The following is an 18,230-nucleotide window of genomic DNA, read 5'->3' on the forward strand; positions in this document are numbered from 1 at the left end:
GTTGAGTGAACCTGTATAGCGTGCTAAGCTAACGTTGTTGCTAATGCAATGCTTGTGTACTTTTTTTTTGTAGTTTCACAGCGGTCTAAAGAGAACAATGGTTTGAGGCCATTTTATTAATAAATCAGATGAAAAAGGAAGAAGTCTGATTATTAAGGCGTCGTTCACTAGCTGTCTAGCTTTGGAAAAAGTGGACGCTTCGGAGGGAGGATAGCATAGACAGATTTAAATGACAGTAGAGTGAAATGCCCACTACAGTCCTTATATACCGTATGTTGAATGTATATATCCATCTTGTGTCTTATCTTTCCATTCCAACAATTTATTTTACAGAATATATATAATTTACAGAAAAATATGGCATATTTTATTGATGGTTTGAATTGCAATTAATTGCGATTAATTACGATTAATTAATTTTTAAGCTGTAATTAACTCGATTAAAAATTTTAATCGTTTGACAGCCCTCATGTATATATAACTTCTCTGTTGAAAATACGATCAGATTATATTTTTAAATCAAAGTAGCACATGAAAAAAAAATTTGTGTTTACTTCGGAAAACAACAATTCACATTTTTGCCAACTTTCAGACATCTTTTTATGTAAACTAGCTTCTTAATGAGGCTGCAAAAACTAATCGATTAATAAATTGCCAAAGAATTTGATCATGAATTTTTGCCGGCAGCTATGAGCAGTCCCGTTTGGGTCCTTGTTTGCGTGTCATGTGAGGCTGTGTGCATGCGTGCCAGTGATTAGAGCAAGAGAGAGAGAGAGTTCACTGCTACACTTCAGTTGAGTTGCTGAATTAATATTATCACGAAATATCGACAGTTAGATTGTCTTTTATGTTGTTAGATCGTGAAGCCAATTGCACTCTTTGTTGATAAGACATTACTAATTTTCTCGGAGCACTAAGCTAGTTAGCAATTATGCTAATAGTTTCCTAAGCGTCTGTATTGGTTTTGAGAAGCATATTGGTGCTTGAGTTATTGCTAGATAGTAAAGTTGAAAGTAAATTGAAAGTGAATTTCTTTTTTTAAAGAAACCACACACATACACTTGAGTATTCGATTAGAAAAAAAGATTTGAATTAAATTTTGCTGCTTTGAGTATTTGTTTAATTAATGTGGCGTTGGTTTATTTTTGAAAGTGTTTGCATTTAGTTTTATTGATTTGGGTGGATACACTGCCCTCTTGTCTGCCTCATTTCACATGGCTGAATCCAGCTGCTCCATGTTAAGACCAACATAAGCAGAGTTTTTGTTTGAGCTAATGTTTTTTTTAATGCATTCATAATTTAGTTTATAGGTATATTTTGCCATTTTTTGTGGGAATGTTTCTGAACCATTTGTTAAGAGCAATGTTATTTAAAAAAAAAAAAAACGCTTTATAGAATTTAAGCTGGCGGACTTTTGCTATGCAAGTTAGCCAGTTGTGCTTTTGTTGTCCATAGATCCTTATTTATTTATTTATTTTTATACTGTTTGAGGCTCAGCTCAGGTATTTTTATTTTTCATGTGCCTTATCCAATTACTCGATTATTCGAACTAACTAGTTCAGCGATTAATCGAATACTAAAATAATGGATAACTGCAGCCCTAGTTACTTCCTATTGATTTTGGCGTATTTTATGGGTCACTTCCTGTTCATTTTGTGTTACAGACCTGGGAATCACCCAAATGAATAGGCAGTGACTCAAACTCAACAGGAAATGACCTTTAAATGCCCCGAAAATTGGACAGAATGACTGTGAATGCTCTGGTTTCGAATGAACGAACGTTCCCAGTCTAAATGGATTGTGTGTCGAGCACCGTCAAGGCAGCCTGAGCTTTATCTGAGACACTATTATGGTGGAAGATTTTGGTAGCTTTGGTAGTTTTTTTTTTTTTTTTTTTTAGACATTTGTCACACCCCTAGTTTTTCTTGGTCACACCATGGCTTCTTATATGAAGTTAATGTATCGCCGCTAATTGAAATCAACTTGTCTGAACTGGTTGGCACGAGAGCTGGGAATCTTTGGGCACCTAACGATTCGATTACGATTCAGAGGCTCCGATTCGATTATAAAATGATTATTGATGCACCCCCCTCCTTTTTTTTTTTTAAATGTTTTTTTACATTAGTTCCAAAATTGTTCAAAAATCCTCTCAGGCTGAACCAAACTACTATTTCAGTATCAAGTTAAAATATAACAGTAAACAGATATACAAACATAACAGTAAATTAAAAAAAAAACTCCAGTCCCCATTCTGTATCAGCAGCTTTAAAGAGCATACGACATGAGAAAAAAAGTCTTAAATGGCATTATTATGTGAATTAGAATCATATTTTGAGACTATTCGACTATATACAACAATTTAGCAAAGTGCAGATGACGAGAAATTAAGTTTTTTAATCTGTTTGTTAGCCACGCCTACCATTATAGGGCTTTAGCGTCCCCAACAGGTGGATGACGTCAGCGGTAGACTGGGCTCATCGGTTTTACTATTCAGCCCATTGAGGGGGAATTATTCAGAGCGAGGAAAACGCGACGAAGAGAGCCGCAAAACGTCATTGTTTCAGTCTCTCTACTCCAATACTTTTACAGGATATTCTTTTTATCCAAGTATTTTTCCCCAATAGCTATATAAATGGCTTGAGAAGAACCAGTCAGCCCGTCGAGGGGGAACTATTCACAACGAGGAAAATGCGACGAAGAGAGCTGCAAAATGTCATTGTTTCTGTCTCTTTACTTCAATATTTTTACAAGATGTTCTTTTTATCCAAGCATTTTCCCCAATTGCTAAATAAACGGCATGGTCATGACAAATAAGTCTTGTGCTAAATGGAATATGAAATAATAAAAATACATTTATTCAAGACGACATGGCAAAATGACTCCATAATGGTCAAAACTTTCGACTTCACCTTTACTGTCGCACCTCCCGAACGATATTTTATGACACCTAAATCGGACATATGTCATTTCCCTTCCCCGGCTTCGGAGAATGTAAACAACCCAAAAGGCGTGACAGCTAGCCGACATGCTAACCCGAACCGAGTGATGTTTCAAAGTCTTCGAAGCGGAAAATCACACATAACTCGCCTGGATTATTTGACACGACGACTGGGTTGTCGATTGTCTTCGCGGATCGGTAAACCGCCCGGCGGAGAGCAATTTACAGTTCGTTCCCCGGAGGAGGGCGGCTGCAGTTGTTGTGCAGCTAACGTGCTGCTAATGTGCATGAGGAGAGCTTTTTACATGCCTATCAATGATCAAACGTAAGTAGTCCTTTATTTAAAGAAAGTTTGTAGTGTTTACTTTGTAATAGCTGTATTAATATTTGACATAATACTAAACAAGATGTTTACTCACTTCCTCGTAAGTCCAATGGTCCCACAGTAAATATCCACGGTGAATGGGAACCTTTTGAAACTCCAAAAAGGCGCATACGCCTCTCCCTCATACAGAATGATTTTTCTGCAGCCGTTTGGCTGGCGTGATGCGAAAAATAAACGTATTCATCCGCAAAATCAGCTGAATCCTTCGTCCTCATACACAACAGTACACTGTAGCATGAAGAGGACGTCTTCTACCGTACACGTCACAGCGCCCTCCTCCTCAATGCGAGACTGAAGCCGGAAGTCACTCATTTTCATGGCGCGGGATTCAAAAAACTAAATAAATATAGCGATGGCTTCCACACACATCCAAGCGGTCCATATCATTCAGGAGCATAAAATACCGCGTGTATTATGAAATAAACATGCTTTTTCGTGTCACATGCACTTTAAACTACATTCAATTAATTTAATGTTGTGAATGAACTGTTACAGTTGTTAAAATTGCTCCCGTTATTCCATAATTTCCCTTCTGTCTACTTTTGTCAAAGTTCTAAAACAATTTCATCATTTAAAGATACATTCAAGACAACATTCTGCCGATTTAGGAGTATTTTAGATAAAAAGTTAATTAGGTTCGCTACAACAGAGCCTTCTAGAGAGGTCTACTGCTTTAAGATGGCGGCTGTTTACTTACGCCGGAAAGTGTCATTTCACATCTCTGTTCAATAATACATGTTCTAACACCGACGTCGTCTGTCATTTTGCATCTTGCTCTACATATATATGATATCTACTGTAGCCGTATGTTTGTAGCGGCTGTCAGCCGCAGTCAGGTATGACTGTTTTTTTATCTAGCGGCATGAGTTGAACATGATATTTACTCTTGGTCCGTTCCTCATTGCGTGAATCGTTCTCGAATCTTCCACGGCCGAATCGCGACTAATCTAAGAATCAGAAATTTCGCACGCCTCTAGTTGGCACTGGTTCTAAACTAGTAAACATTTTACTGGCGCGGTCTGAACTGCGTTGCGAGTGTAATTTGTGCTGATTCCAGATCGGACAGACGAGCCCCGCAGAGATCATCACTAAGAACAGACAGACGAGGTCCCGTCCGGTCCCCTGAAACCTTGGAGCCTCCGACGCCCAAACCGAGAACCGCCTTCAGCGTAAGTTTTACGAACCTTTTCAATTTCCTCTAGACACTCGGGAGTAAAATAAGCTATTGTGTCCCGCACACAGGCGTCCAGGCCCAAACGAGTGCGGGCCATCTACAGATGCTCCGCCGACAACCCCGACGAGCTGACGTTCGAGGAAGGCGAGGTCATTGTGGTGGAGGGCGAGGAGGACAGCGAGTGGTGGGTGAGTGAGCGCTTTAGTTTGCCGGGAAACGACGCAACGCCATTTGACTGGTCGCCATGCTCTGCTTCAGGTGGGCCACGTGGAGGCCGAACCCGCCCGGCGAGGAGTCTTTCCGGTCACCTTCGTACATTTCATCACCGAATGACGTCGCCTTCTGCGTCTTGGTCAACAGGCGCTCGCTTCACTCATCGACGGCGCTAGATGTGCAATCCATTTTGACTGGGAGAAGGGCGAATGACGGTTTGTTCACTGGCCCCTCACATTCTAAATGGATTAGACGTCTAAAGCAGTCATTGGCGGCCAAAGTTAAATGCTTTGTTTCCCATGATGTGTTAGCATTAAAGGCTAAACTAGAGCATGTAACAGTTTTAATAATACACAACATGTACTCTCTTAATATTTTGTGAAACCAACCTGAACTAGGAGTGGCTTTAAACTTGCCGAAGCGTCTTTTAAATCAATTATTCAGCAAAACCAATTGACTCCCATGTCATTATTTGGATGTAAGACATCTGTAATCTGTAAATCAAGATGGTTCTCCCAAAGGTTTCTCATTCATCTACTGTATGACTGTATAGCAAAATGACTGTGATATAGGGATATACAAATAAAATTGAATTGAATGTGAAAGCGCATGCCCATTCAAGTCTATTTTCTACTTGGAATTTATTTTGAAACCTGAGTTTTTACCTTTCAAAATGGCAACGAACGAACGAGGAGTTGTGAATGGAAATAACCATTTTTCCCCCCCGACGGTTCATTTTCAATTTCCCAGTTATTTGGACACCCACTTTTCTCCATTTATGGGTGAAACGATATTAGTAGTGCTAATTTATTGAAAATAACAAAAACTTACCATTTGCCTTTTGATGCACCCTCTTCTTGTTGTAGATGAATAGGTCTAAAACAATTTTCCAAACACAACAAACCAAAATAAAGTCCGTGTCTGTCATGTTTTTTGCTACTTTAGCAAAAAAAAAAAAAAAAGCACATGACCAGGATGTGCTCGTAATTACCAATTAGCAAGTGGTAAAGGATCATCTTTCCCAGAGCATGCGAAGGGAACATTACCTAAGAGGACATTACTTTTGTTAGTAAATATATATATATATATATATATATATACATTATTTTTTTTTCAAAAATCGAAACGTTACCTATTTTGAATGAAAACATTTTTGTGTGCATTCTTGATTCAAATGCTTTAAAAACTTTTAAAAGAGGCTGGAAAAAGGGTGGGCGGGCCCTAAGCTACGATTGGCTGTGAAAGCGATAAAGGCGGGAAGAAAAGCAACGTGTTTCTGAGCTGCGATTGGCCGAGTTGTCTTAAAGGCGGGATGGTGTTCGGAAAGCCGAGTGGCGATTGGCCGAAGCGTCTGCGAGGCCGGCGGTCGGCAAGAAAGGCGGTCTACGATTGGCCGACGGCAGCACGGACGCCGGTTACCGCTTCGTTTAACAAAGAGGCCGGTCGTTTCTTCGGCGGCGACTCTCCACAAGCTCTTCGCTTCTCCATTCGACACGTCGAAAGGAGCCGTGTCGGCCGGCCGCTCGATAGGCCAGCAAAGAGGAGAATTACGGGGGCTAGCATGGTCCAACGGCGGCGGCAACAACAGCAGAGACGGCAGCATGGCGGCAAAGAGGCGCCTTCGTCGGTGGCGGCTCACATCAAACGGCCCATGAACGCCTTCATGGTTTGGTCCAAAATGGAGCGCAGGAAGATCATGGAGCAGTCGCCTGAAGTGCACAACGCCGAGATTTCCAAGCGGCTGGGCAAACGCTGGAAGTCTTTGGACAAATCCGAGAAGGTTCCGTTCGTTCGCGAGGCCGAGCGGCTCCGCCTACAGCACATGGCCGACCACCCTGACTACAAGTACCGACCCAAGAAGAAGGGCAAGACGGCCCACACTAGCGTCCGAGGAGGCGCCAAGCAGCAGCGAGCTCGGCCCGAGCCGGGAGGCCGCTTCGTGCTCAAGCGGGACTTTAGTGACTCGGAAGATGAAGAGGAACCCGCACAGGATTCGACCTGGCTCCTCTTCCAGAACACTACGCGCCAGCTGTCCGCCGGAACCTTCTTTCTGGACACGTCTTCTTCGTCGTCGTCGTGCTGCGGGGACGAGCGGGACCTAGAGCCGCTCAGCCCCCCCGCCTCAGAACCGGTCAACATCAGCTTCTCTCTAGTCGACAAGGATTTGGATAAGGACCCGAGCGCCTTCGAGCGGGGCCACGGCTCCCACTTTGACTTCCCGGACTACTTCACGCCCGAACTCAGCCGAATGATAACCGGGGACTTCTCGGACCTTGTGTTCACCTTCTGAACCGGGCCGGGACTTTGTTGTTCCTGAAGCGACCCCTACCAACTGTTTTTGTATGGTTTTTCTTCACGCACTCGTTGCGGTTTGCTGTAGAAGTGCGTGAATGTTTTGAGTTGGTCACGTTACAGCATTAGAGTTCTGCTTCCTGTTTTGTCAAATTTGAAAGGAAACGTTAGACAAATGGCCAATAAATAAGGATGCGACACCATCTGGTTTTTATTTCCATACGGTCACATGGTCATGCAGTTTACACGTCATCACGACAGCTTGACGTCACTGGGGTTTAGCACGACATTGATACGTCACAAGGGGCGGGGCATCAATCACTACCGTTGGTCTACAATTTTTTTTGCCAATACATTTGCACTAAACACGAAAGGAGGTGGTCTCGGTGCTTTTTTTTTTTTTTAAACACTTGCATGCAAAGCGGTATTTTGAAATTTCAAAATAAAAGCGAGCTATGGAAAGCACAAGTCTTAAAAGTTTTAGACGTTTTTTCCAGAACATTTTCAATATTTTTTAAACACTTGCATGCAAAGCAATATTTTGGAATTTCAAAATAAAAGCAAGCTATTGAAAGTACAACTCTTGACATCTAACATCGTTTGGCCTTTGCCACTGATTCTTTTTTTCTTTTCGTGAAAGTCGAACCTTTTCGACTTTTGACAATGAAGAAAATTCTAGTTGCCGTCGCTTGGGGGCGCCCTACTCAAAACAACACCGAGCACAAATCGCACAACGCGGTTTTACTTGACGTCTAACCATGCAAACATTTACGACGAGAAAGCTTGCACAGTGGTACCTCTACATTAGTGCTGCAATGATTAATCGATTAACTCGAGTATTCGATTAGAAAAAATTTAAATTTTGCTGCCTCGAGTATTCGTTTAAAGTGGTGTTGTAATGGTTTGTTTTTTGCATTTGGTTTTATTGATTTGGGTGGATACATTGCCCTCTAGTCTGTCTCATTTCACATGGCTGAATCCAGCTGCTCCCTGTAAAGACCAACATAAGTTTTTGTTTGAGCTAATGTTTTTTTTTTTAATGCATTCGTCATTTAGTTTAAAGGTATATTTAGCTGTTCTTTGTGGGAATATGTGTTTAAACTATTTGTTAAGAGCATTGTAAAACACGTTGGCATTTTATAGCAATTAAACTAGCGACTCCTGTTAGCCAATTGTTCTTTTGTTGCACATATATCTTCATTCTTTTTTTTTTTTTTTTTTATACCGTTTGAATTTTTTATGTTCCTTATCCGATTATTTGATTATTATTCGAACTAACTAGGTCATCGATTAATTGACTACTTAAATAATCGATAGCTGCAGGCCTACTCAACATACGAAGTTAAATCGTTCCAGGACCTTGTTTGTATGTCAACGGGCATATGTCGAGCAGGATTTTCCCATAGGAATACATTATAATGCAATTAATTCGTTCCACAGCCCAAAAACCTCCATTAAATCCTTAATAAATACTGCTGGTACTACTACAAATAGCAATTAAACATAGCAAAACAAATAAATTATTATAAATTGGAATAATATAATGATAATAATTATTCCTGTAAATAATGTAATGAATCGGGATTTTAATGTGGCGGACACTTTTTGCCGTACCTGAACGCACCGCGGACCGTGAAGCTGTATTGTTGAGCCAGTTCACGGATGCGCACCCCACGCTCATATTTTTCTATAATTTGCATCTTCATTTCAAAGGTAAGCATCGCTTTTTTCCTTGTTTCACCAACTGTACCAACTTTTTTGAAACCTGTGTTGATTTCTGACAAGAAAATCTGCCGTGCGTTCGTTTGCGGTGCTGTCATGTCGCCGTATTTCCAGCATGTCGTCGGATGTAGAAACATTGCGAGTCAAATTTTACGTCGGATGTCGAAAATATTGTGTCGGAGCGATTGTATGTCGAGGTACCACTGTATTTCAAATTAGAGAAAGTCCGTTGGAATTGGGGTGACGGAATTTCACAAATGCGCCATTTTTAACTCCTTATTCAGGGGCGTCTAACTCATTTTTGTCACAATGTGTTTTTAAATCAATTGGCTGCCATTGACAGCGCGAGGTGTTCAGTGGTTCATTTTGTAACGTTCGCGCATTTATTTTTCATTTGCATCTTACAATTTTCAAAAAGAAAGGGGAATCTGTAAACAATTATCATTTTTGAGAAGAAATACTCTTGATTTACGCAAAATGGAAATCTGACTAATTTTAGTGAAGAACGTGAAGTTGATGCACCTATGTGAAAGACAAATTTATATAAAAATGTCAATCGTTTGGGCTTGTGTAACGTGGAAAAAAGTTTCGTTTGTGCTACTACCATTTAAGATATTTTACAATTCTTTTATTGGTCAATCTGAGGTCAACCAGCTCCCCATTTTGATTAAAAATGGTGTCAATTGTTTATGCTGTGAAAAGTTTCGTTTGCTATCGTTTTTGAGGGATTCATTTTGAGTGATGACGTCAATCGTAGCCCCTCCGTCGCTGCTGGTGTTGGGGAGAAAGAAAAAGTTATGGTAGATTATTTTTGTCAAAAATAAAAATGGGGAAAAAAACCTACAATGAAACAATAGCACATTTAACATTGGAGATTAAATGTATATGTTGAAAACGTTTTTGTTTGTCAATAACATGGTCGCCAACTGACACCTTGCCTGCTACCAGGTCAAGTTGAGTAAGGCGCTATTGGAACGGAAAAGTTAACTGTTGACAGAAGTGGCGTTAACATGGCGCAAAAAACGATTTTCTTCTTTACAAAAAGTGAAAAATGCTGTCTTTGTAGTGACCTAGTAGTAGTACGTAAACTATCCAGCATGCGTGTGTACTGCCATTGTGCCCGCCCAAGAAAACACGCAAGCAGGACAAATTTGGACCAAAACGGCTGTTTTTGGATGGTAAAAACTAAAAAAGATCCTCAGCACCCCCTGCTGTGAGTGACTTCCAGCACCCCTGCCCATTTGGGTCCATTTTGCAAGAAGTCAGGGGCTGCGAGTCTCAATAGCTCAAAAACAATAACAGCAAAAACGAAGCATAAATCCATTAGCCATTTTTAATCAAAATGGGGGGCTGGTTGACCTCATATTGACCTATAAAAGAATTGTAACGATTGACATAATTTTTATATAGTTTGCGTCTGATGGAGGGCCAACTTCACGCAGGTGGTCGATGCACATGGACTTCTGCAGGCCACACAAAATGTGGCAGGCCGCCAGTTTGACACCCATACATTAACCGAGTTTTTATCTGGTGTAAAATTCAGTGAAATTGGAAATGCCCATTTTTTCAGCAGGGCCGAGAACGAAAAGTGGTATTTGGTATGTGACAAAATGGGATTTTGCCATGTGGCATTTGTTTGCCATGTGAAAAAATGAATTTTGATGTCTGGCATTTTTTTGGGGTATATGGCATTTTGGCAGGTCATGCACATCCATGCCAAAAAATGTCACATGGCAAAATCAATTTTGCCATATGGCAAAAAAAATGCCAAATGGCAAAAAAATGCCACGTGGCAAAATCATTTTTGCCACATGGCAAAAAAAATGTCACATGGCAAAATCATTTTTGCCACATGGCAAGAAAATGCTATATAGCAAAAATAAAATGCCACATGGCAAAATCTCATTTTGCCACATGGCAAGAAAATGCCACATGGCCAAAAAAAAAAAAAAAAAAAGCCACATGGCAAAATCCATTTTGGCACATGGCAAAAAAAAAAGCCACATGGCAAAAAAAAAATGCCACATGGCAAAATCTTTTTTGCCATATAGCAAAAAAAAAATGCCACATGGCAAAATCCATTTTGGCACATGGCAAAAAAATGCCACATGGCAAAATGGATTTTGGTAAATACCACTTTTGGTTCTGGCTGTCTCTCCATTTTTTTGTCAATTGCAATTTTTCGCAGCGTGGAACGTTCCGAACTGGGAAATTTTTCCGACCTTGATCGGGAGCGGCGCCGTCAGTCACAGGATGCTCTCGCGCTCGTCTCCGAAGGCGACGGCGTCGGCCGTCAGGGAGCAGACCTCTGGGGGGTCTCCCGGTTTCAGGCCCCTCTTCAAGTGGACCACGCGCACGTTCTCGTTGTCGGGGCCCGGACGGGTTGCGGGCGGGACGTCGTCGGAGGTGCGCCCGCCCTGCCGGACATTGTTGTTGACGGCGGTGACGATGCCGGGCGCGCGGTTGAGGTTCCAGGCCTCGTCGGGGCTGCAGATGGACATGCGGGTCTCGTCGGCTGGGGCGGGAGGACCCCGCCGGAGGGAGTCGGACCGCGACGGCTCGGCCTCCTCGTCCTGCAGCGAGTGGTTGGGCGAGCTCTCGTTGGAGCGCACGCCCGAGTCGGACGAGTCCTTCTTGTCCAGCGTGGCGTCCGACAGGTAGTCCTTGCCCTTCAGCGGCAGCGAGCGCACGCCCGATTTGGCCTCCTCGGAGTCTTCGTCGTCGTCGGTCAGCTTCTGGTAGCGAGGGCCGCCCGGGAAGAGGCCGCCTCGTTCGGCCGACGTCTTTCGGGCCGGCGGGGACCGAGACGCCTTCTCGTCTTCTTCCCGGATGGGGCCCAGCGCTTCGTCGTCCGTCGCCTTGCCGCCCCGCTTGCGCCCGTCTTGCTCGGCGCCGTCCGAGTGTCCGTGCTGCGGCCGGAGCGCTTTATCGCCGCCCTCCAGTTGGGCCATCTGCGATATGTACTCCTGGTAGGCGCAGCGGTACTCGGCCTGCTGTTTGTCCGTCAGTTTGGCGATGTCATTGCTGGACTCCTGCGAGTTGAGGCTGCTGACGCTGCCGGCGCGCCGGGGGCCGCCCTGCCAGCAGAAAGACAAAACGCGTGGTCACGCAAGGGACTGAAAAGACACCCCGTTTTAGACGTTAACCAGGGTTCCCGTGTGCTCTAAACTACCAATTGACTGTTTGTATTACTCTAACACACTTAACATAATCATTCAGGGAATAGTAACTTTTCTCATATTTACTCTTTGACTGTTTGTATTACTCTAACACACCCTATATAAAATAAATAGCACTCATACCATAGTTCAAGGAAAACAAGCAAAATATATTTGCCATAAGGCATAAGAGATACATGACGCCTTCTTGTCACGGAAGCCCGACATGTGCGTCATGCAACTGACTGAGCAAGATTGACGCTGACAAGCCAACGTCTGAACCACCAATTCTCGCAATCAGTTCTCCCGGACAGCCCAGAACAAATGGCGGGACGTCCCAACACAAGGAACACCGGAGAACATCCGATATCCAAATGGGAACATGACTAATAAGACAATTGACGCTGAGGTGGCAAAATCCACAACCCTTGTTGCCCTGATAACAGTAACCCCCGAATGCTCCTGTCCAATCCACAAACAGAACCAAGACTAATTTCGTCTAGTTTTAGTCAACATTTAATACAAATGTTTTCGTCTGTAAAATGAAATGAAAAAAAAATAAAATATACACACCAGGACCCCACAAACTGTATGTAAAAAAAAAAAAAAAATTGTCAGAGTTTAAAAGGAAGCTCACTGTTAGCAATAACCTGATGCTAACGCGAATGCTATGCTAAAGTTACATTTCATGTGTGATGATCACTCACCACAGAGTTTAAGAGGACGCTCGCCGTTAGCAATAGCCTGATGCTAACGTGAACGTGAATGCTGTTACATGAGTTACATTTAGTGTGTGATGTTCACTCAGCATAGACCTTTAAAAGCTCTCTTCTTCCCAAGAAAAGACCAATCTTAGCGTGTCTATCTCAAAACAGGCAATGGGAAGACTGGAGAGGACACTAGTGGGTGAATTGGGGGGTGCAGCACGTCACATGAGTGACACAACCAGACACACATTGTGAACAGTGTTGTTAATAACGGCGTTACAATATAACGGCGTTATTTTTTTCAGTAGTGGGTAATCTAATTAATTACTTTTCTCATCTTGGCAACGCCGTTACCGTTACTGAGGACGGAAAGGCATGAGTTACTATATTGGCCGAAAAGTCAGAGGGAGACGGACTCACCGAGACGACAGAGCAGAGCAGGAGTGGGGAGGAGGCAAGAAAGTCGTGACGCCGAGCAAACGCGATGCTAGGTAGCTCCAATAATACATGTTGTAGCCGATAGCCTACAAACTACACCCGCATGTTATGGTAGATATGGTAGACATGGTAGATATCACATGTACTGTATATAGATATAACTAGATGCAAAATGACAGACATGGCACTAAATGCGTTACTAGACAGCCGCCATCTTAAAGCAGTAGACTTTTTAGGACGGCTCTGTTGTAGAGAACCTTCCTCGCGAACCTAAGTAACTTTTTATCTAAAATACTTCTAAATTGGCAAAATCTTGACTTGAATCTATCTTTAAATGATGAAACAGTTTTAAAACTTTCATGTCGAAAGTAGAGAGAAGGGAACTAATGCAATAATGGGAGCAATTTTAACAACTTTTAACAGCTGATTCAGGGTAAAGGGTTAAGAATTGGGCTCGGGCCAATTGTACCAAAAACCTTCACAAAAAACTTGTGGCCAATGTTTTTTTTTTTTTTTTTTTTTTTTTTTTTGAGGGAAAAAAAAAAAAAAATTATCACCAATTACTTTGCCAAGTAACTAATTACTCTTACATTCAGGTAGGCATGTGCTGGTATGAGATTTTGACGGTACGATAACCGTGAGCAAAAATACCGCGGTTTCACGGTATTGCAATTATAGCTCCAAAATTTTGAGATGTATGGGTTTTAAAAAAAAAAAAAAAAAGAAAAAAAAAAAAACTTTTTTCCATTGAACAGGATTTTTTTTCAGAACATATTTGCAAATTGGAACATGAATATAATGTGAAAATAAATAAACAAATATTTCATATAAATTAAAATAAAAAGATCCTAGACTATACCCACAGCCAGAGCTCAAGTTGCTCAATATTAGAGCAAGAACAAAATAACTGCTATAAAAAAGTAAAAATTCTAAATAAAATTAAAAATATATACTGTATGACTTTTTTTGAGGGGGGGAAGCTCAAGTGAAGTTTCGCCATTTTCAGCCAGTGTCAACTCTAGTCTACATAATGTCATGCCTTTGTGTTAAAAAGAACAAAGAATTCATAAGTTAATAAGTTAGTTAAAAATGTATAAGTTAGTTTTATAAGTTAGTTAAAATGTAAATACTGTTGAGGAAAGGTTTCATCCACAAAGAAAAAGTGAGGAGTGAGACCTCTTTTCGCAATTAGCGATCTTTGACGCGATCCCCCCCCCCCCCCTTCATTCAAGCTTGTTTCTCACTCAGCGGCTGTGAGACATAAAACCTCGCCGAAGCTGCTCTCCCACTTTAGCCTAGGCTAACATTCGTCTTTGTAAGTTTTAGTTAGTTTGTATATTGAATTTGAAAGGAAAATGTGTGTTTTGTTTTTGGCGAACTTTTTCATGGTGCTACTGCTATCCTGTTGAACCTACTCACACGTGGAAAAATACAGTTGTACAACGTTTTAAATATATTCATTTGTATATTTCACCACGATTTGAGAGCTCAATAAATTGAAGAAAAGTACGCCTTGTGTTTGGAGGGTTCGTTTTTGGGTTTGCTGGCTGTTTAGCAGAATAGCGTCACTGACACTCACGGCAACAAACGGGAAGGGTGAGCGCTGCCGCACCAAGCCACTTCGGCTGCGTTTTGGCACATGAAAAATAGCGAACACCGTACTAAGGTATGACGAAAAATTTTAGTGGTTTTGAAACCGCGACTTTTTCACACCACGGTAAACCGTGAAACCGGTAACCGGCACATGTCTACATTCAGGTAATTGAGTTACTAATGCAATTACTTTTTGGGAGAAGTAATTTGTAACTATAATTAATTACTTTTTTTCAGTAAGATTAACAACACTGATTGTGAACATGTGACAACAACTATGGCATATTTTCGTCTCGTTAGACGAAAACTGGCATTCGTGTCGTTATGTTTTAGTCTCCCAAAAATCGTTTTTAGTTCGTTATCGTCTCGTCATTGTCATGAAAAAATTGTTCGTCGACGTAATAATTTCATTTTAGTCGTCGTTGACAAAAATAACACTTCTTTTAACTCATTTAAAATTTGCCATCCCGGTCCAAATGGATTGGACGTCTATTGCAGCCAGTGGCAGTTAAAGACTTAAATAGGGACGTTTTCACTGTTATTTAAAAAATTTTAGATGTCCTATTTATTTAACGATGACTGGCTGTGAATGCTTGTGTTTGAGTGCTATTGGCGGAACTTTAGTTCATTGGACACTCCCAGTCGAAATGGATTGGACGTCTAACAATGAGTGCCCTGTAACTCTGTAAGGGTTAAAAAAAACATAATTTGTGCTCGAAATAGTTACATTTGTCTCAAATAGCCACGAGAACCCTGGTCAGTGTGAGCTAGGAGGATTTCCTTACCGTCCAGGGGGCGGCGGTGCGCTTAAGCGGCGGCACCGTCTCATCCAGGCCCGTGCCGCTGAGGTCATCGAAGCTCAGAGTGAAGCTGTACATCGGGGACGTGTCGTCGGCCCGCGGCGGCCCCGAAGCCCGTCGGCCGGACTCGCCTCCTTCGTCGGCGGTCTCCTCGTACAGCGTCTGGCTCTCCGTCTGCCGCATTTCCATCACCTGCCCAGAAAGGAAGTCAGTGACAACGCACGCGGCTAGCCGGACGAGCGGGGCGAGGTGCGCTCACGCTAGCTCGGAAGAGCTGCCAGTCTCCAAAGTTCATGTTCATCTCCTTCTTCAGCTCGTCCAGGTTGCACTGCGATAGGACTCGGCCGTTCACGTTGGCCTGAAAAGTTGCAAAGTTGTCAAAACGGACGTCGGGGTGAGGAGGCGCAGCATCGCGTCGCTCACCTTCCTAATGGTCGCCGTGTACGCAGCCAACATGGTGCGGTCAATGCCCTGGATTTGACCCACGCGCTCGCACACGCCGTCCGTTGTCATGGCGCTCAGTACGGTGGGCGGGGTCCCCGAAACCACGGAGGCGGAGCCCTGAGAGCGACGTGACCATTAGTTAGCGGTCTTTTCTAAAGGTATTTGACAGCTAACGTTTAAGTGCCTATGACACCAAAAAGCATGTTTATTTCATATTTCACGCGGTATTTTATGCTCCTGAATGAAATGGACCGCTTGGATGTGTGTGGAAGTGATCGATTTACACATTCAATTTTTTGAATCCCGCGCCATGAAAATGAGTGACTTCCTGGATTGACTAAGAATGCGAATGTGACGTCAGCCGAGTAACCATCTCACAATACAGCCATTACTATATAACATGCAGAACGACTGCGGATTCATCTGATTTTGTGGATTAATTCGTTTATTTTTCGCATCACGCCAGCAAAATGTGCTGCAGGGATTTGTTGCTGCACCGGGGAGGGCGTGTGAGCCTTTTTGGGTTTCAAAAAGTTCCCATTCACCCTCGAAGAATGGTCAAAACAAGTCCGACAAATGTGGGACCATTGGACTTACGAGGAACTGAGTAAACATCGTGTTTTGTATTATGTCAAATACTGGGATCATGCCACACATTTTAATACAGAGGTGTTCTGTCAAATTTTGCAACCCATCAGAAATCGCAACTTTGTGTTAAAAATGGACGCGAATAAACCGATTACCGCGGAAACACTACAAACTTTCTTAAAATTAAGCACTATTTACTTACGTTTGATCATGGACGGACATGTAGAAAAGTTCTCCTCAGACACATCCTGCCATGTTAGCTGCACAACAACTGCACGCCGCTCTCTCACTGTTTACGTCTTCGCGTGTCGTTAAACATTAATTTGAAATGTCACTACGTTCAGGTTAGCGTGTCGGCTAGCTGTCACGGCTCCTGGTTTGTTTACGCTCTCCGAAGCCAGGGCAGGGAAATGGCAAAAGCCGGACTAACTCCAGTGACATAAAGGTGCAAGAAGTCGACAGTTTTGACCATTATGGAGTAATTTTGCCCTGTCGTAATGAATACATGCATTTTGAATATTTCATATCTTCCATTTAGCACAAGACTGTTATTTGTCACGACCATGCCATTTATTTAACAATTGGGGAAAAATATTTGGATAAAAAGAATATCCTGTAAAAACATTGGAGTAGAGAGATTGAAACAATGACATTTTGCGGCTCTCTTCGTCGCATTTTCCTCGTTCTGAATAATTCCCCCTCAATGGGCTGAATTCTAAATCAGATGAAACCATGACCCTGCCGACGTCATCCTCCAGCTGGGTACGCTCGAGCGCTATAATGAAAGGTGTGGCTAAACAGTAGATTAAAAGACTAATTTCTCGTCATCTGCGCTTTGCCAAATTCTTGTATATAGTCGAATCGTCTCAAAATATGATTCTAATTCACATGATAATGCTATTTAAGACTTTTTTATCCTGTCATAGGCACTTTAACTCTTCCATTGACAAAGAAAAGGGATGTCCCGATCGCATATTTTTTCACCCGTGTCCAGGTCACATGATTTTGAGAATCTGCCGATACCGAGTCCCAATCCCACACTGAAAATCAGCCCGAGGGACATCCCTGACAAAGATAGCATCCATTCTAGGGCTGCAGCTATCGATTATTTCAGTAGTCGATTAATTGAGGAACTAGTTAGTTTGAATAATTGAGTAATCGGATAAGGAACATGAAAAATCAAAATACCTGAGCTGAGCCTCAAACAGTATAAAAAATAAATAAGGATCTATGCACAACAAAAGAACAGTTGGCTAACTTACATTGCAAAAGTTTGCTAGCTTAAATGCTATTAAAACGTTAACTTTGTTTTTTTTTCCCCAAAAATGCTCTTAACAAATGGTTCGGACACATATTCCCACAAATAACGGCTGACTATACCGCTAGATTAAATCACGAATGCATTAAAAACATTAGCTAAAACAAAAACTTAACTTATGTTGGTCTTAACATGGAGCAGCTGGATTCTGCCATGTGAAATGAGGCAGACTAGAGGGCAGTGTATCCACCCAAATCAGTAAAACTAAATGCAAACACTTTCAAAATAAACCATTACAACGCCATTTTAATTAAACCAATCCTTGAAGCAGCAACATTTATTTCTTATCTTTTCTTCTAATCGAATACTGGAGTTAATCGATTAATCGTTGCGGCACTAGTTCATTCATCCCTCTGTTATGGGTATCACTCATTGAAATTGACATCAGAAGGATGATGGGTTGTCTATCGTCATCTTGGGAAGAGGTGAAAAGCGCTCCTTTATTCACCTCTGGTGGCCA

The 18,230-nt window shown here is 42.1% G+C and overlaps 3 protein-coding genes across 7 annotated transcripts in view; 2 read left to right on the forward strand and 1 right to left on the reverse strand.

Moving 5' to 3' along the window:
* Positions 1-5,310, forward strand: part of LOC130907819 (arf-GAP with SH3 domain, ANK repeat and PH domain-containing protein 2-like) — a 29,565-nt gene extending 24,255 nt beyond the window's left edge. Inside the window, exons 23-25 of one of the 2 annotated variants that reach the window (XM_057823290.1) lie at positions 4,381-4,492; positions 4,566-4,685; positions 4,756-5,310. In XM_057823290.1, coding sequence (XP_057679273.1) covers positions 4,381-4,492; positions 4,566-4,685; positions 4,756-4,830 — 307 coding nt within the window. In that variant the 3' untranslated portion in view covers positions 4,831-5,310. The remainder of the gene's footprint in view (positions 1-4,380; positions 4,493-4,565; positions 4,686-4,755) is intronic. The other variant, XM_057823291.1, reaches the window with a different exon arrangement.
* A 697-nt stretch (positions 5,311-6,007) lies between these two features.
* Positions 6,008-7,202, forward strand: LOC130907579 (transcription factor SOX-12-like). Its single transcript, XM_057822836.1, has one exon. It carries the CDS (start codon positions 6,023-6,025, stop codon positions 6,998-7,000), a length of 978 nt encoding a protein of 325 aa, XP_057678819.1. The 5' UTR covers positions 6,008-6,022; the 3' UTR covers positions 7,001-7,202.
* The window catches only part of kidins220b (kinase D-interacting substrate 220b), a 34,387-nt gene continuing 23,352 nt past the window's right edge, over positions 7,196-18,230 (reverse strand). For all 4 annotated transcript variants that reach the window (XM_057822834.1, XM_057822832.1, XM_057822833.1 and 1 more), the window contains 4 exons: positions 15,844-15,981; positions 15,680-15,778; positions 15,406-15,612; positions 7,196-11,801 (listed from right to left, as the gene is read on the reverse strand). In XM_057822834.1, the coding sequence (XP_057678817.1) occupies positions 10,971-11,801; positions 15,406-15,612; positions 15,680-15,778; positions 15,844-15,981 (1,275 nt within the window). In that variant the 3' untranslated portion in view covers positions 7,196-10,970. The remainder of the gene's footprint in view (positions 11,802-15,405; positions 15,613-15,679; positions 15,779-15,843; positions 15,982-18,230) is intronic.

The sequence above is a fragment of the Corythoichthys intestinalis genome, chromosome 19, assembly GCF_030265065.1.
Source record: "Corythoichthys intestinalis isolate RoL2023-P3 chromosome 19, ASM3026506v1, whole genome shotgun sequence".
Taxonomy (NCBI): Eukaryota; Metazoa; Chordata; class Actinopteri; order Syngnathiformes; family Syngnathidae; genus Corythoichthys; species Corythoichthys intestinalis.